This window comes from Ranitomeya variabilis, chromosome 1 (genome assembly GCF_051348905.1).
Source record: "Ranitomeya variabilis isolate aRanVar5 chromosome 1, aRanVar5.hap1, whole genome shotgun sequence".
NCBI classification, from domain to species: Eukaryota; Metazoa; Chordata; class Amphibia; order Anura; family Dendrobatidae; genus Ranitomeya; species Ranitomeya variabilis.
In genome coordinates, this window is record NC_135232.1 from 1053380453 (window position 1) to 1053389553 (window position 9101).

Sequence of the window (9101 nt, forward strand, 5' to 3'; positions counted from 1 at the left end):
GCTCTGCCTGGGGCCCCATATGCTGCCTGGGGCCCCTGTGCTCTGCCTGGGGCCCCATATGCTGCCTGGGGCCCCTGTGCTCTGCCTGGGGCCACTGTGCTCTGCCTGGGGCCCCATAGGCTGCCTGGGGCCCCTGTGCTCTGCCTGGGTGTAGGACACTGGTGACGCCACTTATCTCCGGACATTAGCTCCGGACATTATCTCCGGACATTATCTCCGGACATTATCTCCGGACAAAGCCACGGAAGTTGGCACAAATTGCAGGAAGTAGTATTCTAGGCAATTATATATTAGATACCATCCAGCAATCACAGACACAATGAGGCAAGCACTAATGTTGACAAGAGTATGAAACCAATAAAGCATGATTTTCTTTCTTTAGTTTATTTTTTTTGCTGATCAAAGCAAATGTAATAACTTTGAAGACCCCAAATTAACACATGACAACATTTTGGGCACATTAGCTAGATATGAATTTGGCTATGATTATTAAAGTTTATTAATTTCCAGAAACACAGACAGTATTAAGACCTGGAAGTGACTATCTAAGCCTATGAAGCGTCAGAATGAGGCCCCATAGTCTTTCATGGTACAACAGACTTCCAGCTCACATATAGAACGCTATTTGATGCAGAGAGTCGTGACTCAGAAGAGGAGCACAATGGTGACCGGTGAGTATTTAACCCATGCAAATATTATCTTCAAAGAATCGAGAGGACTAGAACTCTAGTGCCATCTAGCGAGGGTGGCAATACTAAAAGGCAATAACGACTGTTTAGAAGTCTTGCCACATGACTAAGGATAAAAAGCCAAACCGGAAACTCCATTTGAAAACACATGTTTTGGGGTGTTTGCCCCTCTTGAGTGAAAAACAGGAGGTGTGACTAAGGCTACTTTCACACTAGTCCGTCGGTACGGGCCCGACATACCAACGGACAGTGTGTTAATGTAGCACAACGTGGGCAGCGGATGTAGTTTTACAACGCAACCGCTGCCCATTGTGAGTTTCGGGGAGGAGGGGGCGGAGTTTCGGCCACGCATGCGCGGTCGAATATGGTGGACACGACGCACAAAAAAACGTTACATGGAACTTTTTTTCTGCCGATGGTCTGCCAAAACACGACGCGTCCGTCACACGACGGATGCGACGTGTGGCAATCCGTCGCAATGCGTCGCTAATGCAAGTGCATGGAGAAAAACGCATCCTGCGGGCAACTTTGCAGGATGCGTTTTTTCTCCAAAACGACGCATTGCGACATGCGTCACACGACGCTAATGTGAAAGGAGCCTAAGCTAGGTGAGAGGCTTCTGATGTGGTCTTAGGGGAAACATTTTTCTTTATGGAGGGTGCCAAGTTGGCATAGGGAGACTTATAGGTTATGCAATGCCCCTCTGGGTATTTATATATGCAAATATCCTCTTTGATTGGAACTCTAGTGCCACCTATTGGAAGGAGAAATCCTAAAAGGCAATATCGACAGTTTAAGGAGCCTTGCCACATGACAGGATATAGTAACATCATAACACTACACTAACATTTATACAAGTTCATGGAATAATAAGAATTAACGGAAGTGTTTTTGTAAGTATAACTGTTTGGCAAAACCTTGTGGTTGTAACCAAAATTGTTGTTAGAGAAACTAAACATTATCCTAACCTCCCTGAACTAATTTCAATAAGCAATAGGGATAGGCAATTAATCAAATTAATGCATAATTAGAGGTCAGTTTGTACCAAAATCAAGCAGTTGATTTTAGTTCTAATCCGGCAGTGCTCTTTATCATTGGTGGAGCAAGCACTAAAGGAAGACGAGCGCTGATGAGCACCAAGATTCAAAGGAACAGCTGAAACCTGAGCAGGAGCTGTGCAGGAATAGCAATGAAGAGAAGCTATTCCTTCTCAGAGAAGCTGGGTAACACAAGGGAGAACTGTCAGGAGGTGAACTGTGCCAAATCTGTGGCCTCTAGGTCACAGACACTGCTTCTTTTAACCCCCTAACAGCCACAGTACAGCTTTGGAAGGCTACTTAAAGAGGATGTTCACTACTTTAGCACAGGATCGGTCATCAATGTGTGATCGGTCGGGGTCCAACACCCGGCACCTTCTCCGATCAGCTGTTATTGATGTTGGTGGAGGCCAATGGCTGGAAGTACTCACCAGCAGAGCTGGCTGTCTTCACTTAGTGGCCATGGCTTGGTACTACACATCCGCGTCCTATGCAAATCAATAGGAGGCGGAAGTGTAGTACCCTGCGGCGGCGACTATGAGAAGACAGCCAGCTTCGCAAGTGAGTATCTCCAGCCAGCGGCAGCTGTTAATAACACTGAGAAAAGGTGCTCGGCGGGGGTGCCAGGTGTCAGATAAGGATAGGTTATTAATAGTGATGAGCGAATATACTCTTTACTCGAGATTTCTCGAGCATGCTCGGGGATCCTCCGAGTATTTTTTAGTGCTCGGAGATTTCGTTTTTATTGCCGCAGATGAATGATTTACATCTGTTAGCCAGCATAAGTACATGTGGGGGTTGCCTGGTTGCTAGGGAATCCCCACGTATACTTATTCTGGCTAACAGATGTAAATCATTCAGCTGCGGCAATAAAAACGAAATCTCCGAGCACTAAAAAAATACTCGGAGGATCCCTGAGCATGCTCGAGAAATCTCGAGTAAAGAGTATATTCGCTCATCACTAGTTATTAATGCTAAAGTAGTAGAAAACCTCTTTAAGTGTCAGAAGAGTAGCACATTAGCAGTTGTTGCATCTCCATAAAAGCTTCTCTGCCCCCTGCCTCTTCTGTTCTTCAGTGTTATCAGTAACTCTGGTTCTCCATCTGTGTGTAAGAGGGAAACCTATTCCTTCCTTTTGGATCCAGTGTTCTGTCCCGTGCTGAAGAGGAATTAAAAGTTAACCTCTCGTTTGTGCAACCTGCTGTGTTTGGTCCCAACTGTTCTGCGCCCTCCATAAACTGCAGGAAAGATGGTTTCTAACCCCTTACCTGTCGATTCCCTCTTCCTTTGTGTGACCCCTCCATCAACCCCCTCACAAAAAAAGTAGGATGATATCAACATGATCAGTATGGTTATCCGGTTACAAGGTGGAGTAGATTCTATCATTTACTTCACTTTCTGGCATAGATTATACTACATTTGATCGGCTGCGGATGGATACACCCTCCTAGTAAGCTCAATTCACAAAAAAATTATCTAAATTTTACTACAGGAAGCAGAATAAACGACTACAGGAGCAGCCATGATCAGTCTGAGCCAGAAGAGATCATTGCCAAGCAGAAAAAACAAAGTCCTGGATAACCCATTTAAGTTTAATAAGACTAAATAACTTGGTCTCACAGGTGATATATCAGAATATGGAACAAAACATCTAAAAGAAAGGCTCAGCTTTTATGACTTGATAAAATAGTGATTGATTAATTCTGTCCAGGGTCTAAAAGATTTTGTGTGGTAGGCTGGGTTCACTAGAGGCATGCAAAATCCTCCATTTTACGCCAAGAAAAAACTGATGAATGACATACGGATTGCATATGCATGACAATAGTGATGAAAAATCATGTACCCGTTTTTTACGTCCATATGGTTCTTGTGTCCATTTTGTACATACATATGGCATCCATTTTTTACATGTACAGTTTAATAAATAATAAAATGGCAGATATAGTTTCCAATTGTAATGTATCCATGAAAAACACATTGCATGTGGATGGTAAGCCATATGTGATATGATTTTTGTGCACCCATTGACTTATAATGGGCGGCTCTGATCCAGAATACCGTCCACATTAGTGCATGATGCGATTGTTTATGTGCTGACCACTGGTCCTTATGTAATAATGGTCATATGAACTACCACACTGACTTGCACTGATCAGTGTGCCGTCTGTATGCTACGCGTTTTGTATATGGACAGCACACAGATGTTTATTTTTGTTAATCTGCACGAGTCCCTGGACGTTCTACGTTATTAACACCATTTCTTCTCATTCAAGGCTATTTGGAACAAGGTCTTCTGGTCAGCGATGAAGGAAAACTTAGGGACAAGTATAAAAAGACTTTACAGTTTAAGTTGGATGTGATGTCCATTATACCGACAGATATACTGTATTTTAAATTTGGACTAAACTATCCAGAGCTCAGACTTAACAAACTGCTACGAGTTGCTCGCATGTTTGAGTTTTTCCAACGAACTGAAACAAGGACCAACTACCCCAACATCTTCAGGATTTCTAACCTCATCATGTACATCGTCATCATCATTCACTGGAATGCTTGTGTATACTATTCCATCTCTAAAGCTATAGGATTTGGACAAGATACATGGGTCTACCCTAACACGTCACACCCCGAATATGGCCGTTTAGCTAGGAAATATGTATATAGTCTTTATTGGTCAACCCTGACTCTAACTACTATTGGGGAAACTCCTCCTCCTGTGCAAGATTCTGAGTTTTGGTTTGTAGTTGCTGATTTCTTAGTAGGAGTATTGATTTTCGCTACCATTGTCGGTAATGTCGGATCCATGATTTCAAACATGAATGCCGCCAGAGCAGAGTTCCAGAGCAGGATAGATGCGATTAAACAGTATATGCATTTCCGTAAAGTCAGCAAAGACTTAGAAAAACGAGTGATTAAGTGGTTTGATTATTTGTGGACAAATAAGAAAGCCGTTGATGAAAGAGAAGTGTTGAAGTACCTACCAGACAAGTTAAGAGCAGAAATTGCCATCAATGTCCATCTAGACACACTAAAGAAAGTCAGAATCTTTGCGGATTGCGAAGCTGGACTCTTGATTGAACTTGTATTAAAGCTACAACCTCAGGTTTACAGTCCTGCGGATTACATATGTAGGAAAGGAGACATTGGACGAGAAATGTACATTATCAAAGAAGGTAAGCTTGCTGTCGTGGCAGATGATGGAATTACGCAATTTGTGGTGTTGAGTGATGGCAGCTATTTTGGAGAGATCAGTATTCTAAACATCAAGGGCAGTAAAGCTGGTAATAGAAGAACAGCAAACATTAAGAGTATTGGATATTCTGATCTTTTTTGCTTGTCCAAAGATGACTTAATGGAAGCGCTCACTGAATATCCGGATGCTAAGGCCATGCTTGAGGAAAAAGGAAGGCAAATTCTAATGAAAGATGGTCTACTTGACATGGACATTGCTAATGCTGGAGCGGATCCCAAAGATATTGAAGAGAAAGTTGCTCACATGGAAGGTTTAGTTGACAATCTGCAAACAAAATTTGCAAGACTGTTGGCAGAATATGACTCCGCACAACAGAAACTTAAAAAGAGGGTGACCCAAATAGAAGAAATGTTAAAGCCTGCACCTGAAGTTGTCGAAACTGTAGAAACGGAGGCACCAAAAGAAGGAGAGCCGCCTCCAAATGAATAATTCGATGAATGCACAACTGGCTGAGGGACTTTTATCATTAAATGATTGCAACTAACCGTCATTCACGGTATTAAAGTACAATGGTACAATGAACAGTCACCAGAGACTTTTGATCAGTCTTGAATCAGTCCTTCATTTTAATAGGATATGACTATACAATGCTATACAAATAGTGTTGAAGTGTTAAGGAACAACATACAAAAAGGATGAACTTTAAAAAAACATGTTATGTATTATAATTTTCTTAAAAAAATAGTTTGCTAAAAAAAAATAAAATCGAGTAGATCTACAGTATCACATACCCAAAAGAATGACCATCTCAATAACACAAGTTACCATGAATATTACTCTGCCCTTAGGTTGCAAGGCAAGTCCATCAAGTTCAACCTTTTCAATTCAATACTAAATGATTAATTATCATTAGATAAAAATTTAGACCTTTATTAAATGCTAAGAATAAAACATTACTACCACTTTGTGTGAGGCATTTTATAGCTTGGTAACTCGAACTGTAAAGAACCCTTTTTTATTTTGATAACTAAAAAGGCTTTCGACTACGTGTAAATATTCTTTGATCTTTTGTACATTTGAACAGTTCTTGGAAAGAATAAATCATTTGCCAGTTCTTAGTACTAAACATATCTATACATGTTATTAGGATCACCACTTAGGCTAGGTTCACATTTTATTTTTTAAATTCGCTTATTAAACATCAGAAAAAAGAGAACAATAAGGATACTTTCACACTTGCGTTTTTCAGCTTCCGTCACAATCCGTCGTTTTTTGAGAATGCAGGATCCTGCAAAAAAATTTGCAGGATCATGCATTTTCCCATAGACTTGCATTAGCGACGGATTGTGACGGATGGCCAAGCGTCGCATCCGTCGTGCACTGGATGCGTCGTGTTTTGGCGGACCGTTGGCACGAAAAAATGTTCAATGTAACGTTTTTTCGTACGTTGGATCCACCATTTCCTACCACGCATGCACGGCCGGAACTCCGCCCCCTCCTCCCCGGGACTTAGAATGGGCAGCGGATGCATTGAAAAACTGCATCCGCTGCCCACGTTGTGCCGAATTTGCACAACGTCCATCGGTATGTCTTGCCGACACTTTGCGACGGCCGCGTACTGACAAGTGTGAAAGTAGCCTAAGATATACATGTTTTGCTTGCAACCAAACCAGTTCCGACGTAAACAATAAGTCTTATCAGTACACATCTTAGTACATAGACCTGGTCTCATATAACTTAAAATAATACAGTATGTCTAAAAAACCTGTAATAAAACTCTAAAAAAACTGGGCTAGGTTCACATTTGCGGTTGTGCTTATTATGCGCATGCGTTTGATATTTCCAGGAGGGAGTGTCTCAATGGGCATGTCTACATCAGTTCCTGGACATGCGCAGTCCGAAGTACGCAGGTGCATCGAACGCATGCGTACGCAAAGACATGCATAAGCATGCGTTCCCATAGACAGTAATGCATTTTTAAATGCACTCATCCACATGACTGCGCATATTTGACGGAAATTTGCTGCCTCAAAAATTCCAATATGGTGCGTTAGCCGTGCCCCGCCGCACACTGCGAAAAAAACGCATGCATAAGCAAACATGGGCGAACGTATGCAAACGCATGCACCTGCGTCTACAATGTTAACCCCTTCCCGACCCATGACGCCACGTAGGCGTCATGAAAACCCGTGCCAATCCGACCCATGACGCCTATGTGGCGTCATGGAATGATCGCGTCCCTGCAGATCGGGTGAAGGGGTTAACTCCGATTTCACCCGATCTGCAGAGACAGGGGGAGTGGTGCTTCAACCCAGGGGGGGTGGCTTCACCCCCCCGTGGCTACGATCGCTCTGATTGGCTGTTGAAAGTGAAACTGCCAATCAGAGCGATTTGTAATATTTCACCTGAAAAACTGGTGAAATATTACAATCCAGCCATGGCCGATGCTGCAATATCATCGGCCATGGCTGGAAACACTAATGTGACCCCCCCCCACCCCACCGATCGCCCCCCCAGTGCTCCGTTATGGGTTCCGGTCCCCTCGGTCCTGTGCTCCGCTGCCCCGTGATCCTGCCCGCTCCCGCCGTGCTGCTATGCCACCCCCCTGTGCTCCGACGCCCCCCCGTGCCCCGATCTCCCCCCCCTTATACTCACCGAGGCTCCCGGTGTCCGTCCGCCTCCTCGCTGGGCGCCGCCATCTTCCAAAATGGCGGGCGCATGCTCAGTGCGCCCGCCGAATCTGCCAGTCGGCAGATTCGTTAAAAGTACATTTTGATCGCTGTGATAGGTTCTATCACAGCGATCGAAATAAAAAAAATAATAAATAAACCCCCCCTTTATCACCCCCATAGGTAGGGACAATAATAAAATAAAGAAAATATATATATATTTTTTTTTCTTTTTCCACTAGGGTTAGGGTTAGAACTAGGGTTAGGGTTACGGGTAGGGTTAGGGTTAGGGGTAGGGTTAGGGTTACAGGTAGGGTTAGGGTTACAGGTAGGGTTAGGGGTAGGGTTAGGGTTATGGCATGTGCGGATTTGGCTGCGGATCCGCAGCGGATTGGCCGCGGATCCGCTGCGGATTGGCCGCGGATCTGCAGCGGATTGGCCGCGGATCCGCAGCGGATTGGCCGCGGATCCGCAGCGGATTGGCCGCTGTGAATTCGTAGCAGTTTTCCATCAGGTTTACAGTACCATGTACACCTATGGAAAACCAAATCCGCTGTGCCCATGGTGCGGAAAATTCCGTGCAGAAACGCTGCGTTGTATTTTCCGCAGCATGTCAATTCTTTGTGCGGATTCCGCAGCGTTTTACACCTGTTCCTCAATAGGAATCCGCAGGTGAAATCCGCACAAAAAAACACTGGAAATCTGCTGTAAATCCGCAGGTAAAACGCAGTGCCTTTTACCTGCAGATTTTTCAAAAATCGTGCGGAAAAATCTTACACGAATCCGCAACGTGGGCACATACCCTTAGGGTTAGGGTTGGAATTAGGGCTAGGGTTGGAAATAGGGTTAAGAATAGGCTTGTGGTTAGGGTTACGGATAGGGTTAGGGGTGTGTTGGGGTTACAGTTGTGGTTAGGGTTGGGATTAGGGTTAGGGTTGGGATTAGGGTTCGGATTAGGGTTGGAATTAGGGTTACGGGTGTGTTGGGGTTAGGGTTGTGGTTAGGGGTGTGTTGGGGTTAGGGTTGGGATTAGGGTTATGGCTACAGTTGGGATTAGGATTAGGGGTGTGTTGGGGTTAGTGTTGAAGTTAGAATTGAGGGGTATCCACTGTTTAGGCACATCAGGGGCTCTGCAAACGCAACATGGCGCCACCATTGATTCCAGCCAATCTTGCATTCAAAAAGTCAAATGGTGCTCCCTCCCTTCCAAGCTCCGACATGCGCCCAAACAGTGGTTTACCCCCACATTTGGGGTACCAGCGTACTCAGGAAAAACTGGGCAACAACTGTTGGGGTCCAATTTCTCCTGTTACTCTTGCAAAAATAAAAAATTACTTGCTAAGACATAATTTTTGAGGAAAGAACAATTATTTTTTATTTTCATGGCTCTGCGCTATAAACTTCTGTGAAGCACTTGGGGGTTGAAAGTGCTCACCACACATCTAGATAAGTTCCTTCGGGGGTCTAGTTTCCAAAATGGGGTCACTTGTGGGGTGTTTCTACTGTTTAGGCA

At 44.1% G+C, this 9101-nt stretch overlaps 1 protein-coding gene across 1 annotated transcript in view; it reads left to right on the plus strand.

Moving 5' to 3' along the window:
* Positions 1–5880, plus strand: part of CNGA1 (cyclic nucleotide gated channel subunit alpha 1) — a 111691-nt gene extending 105811 nt beyond the window's left edge. Inside the window, exon 9 of the mRNA XM_077279811.1 lies at positions 4000–5880. Coding sequence (XP_077135926.1) covers positions 4000–5408 — 1409 coding nt within the window. The 3' untranslated portion in view covers positions 5409–5880. The remainder of the gene's footprint in view (positions 1–3999) is intronic.
* Positions 5881–9101: the final 3221 nt, after the last annotated feature.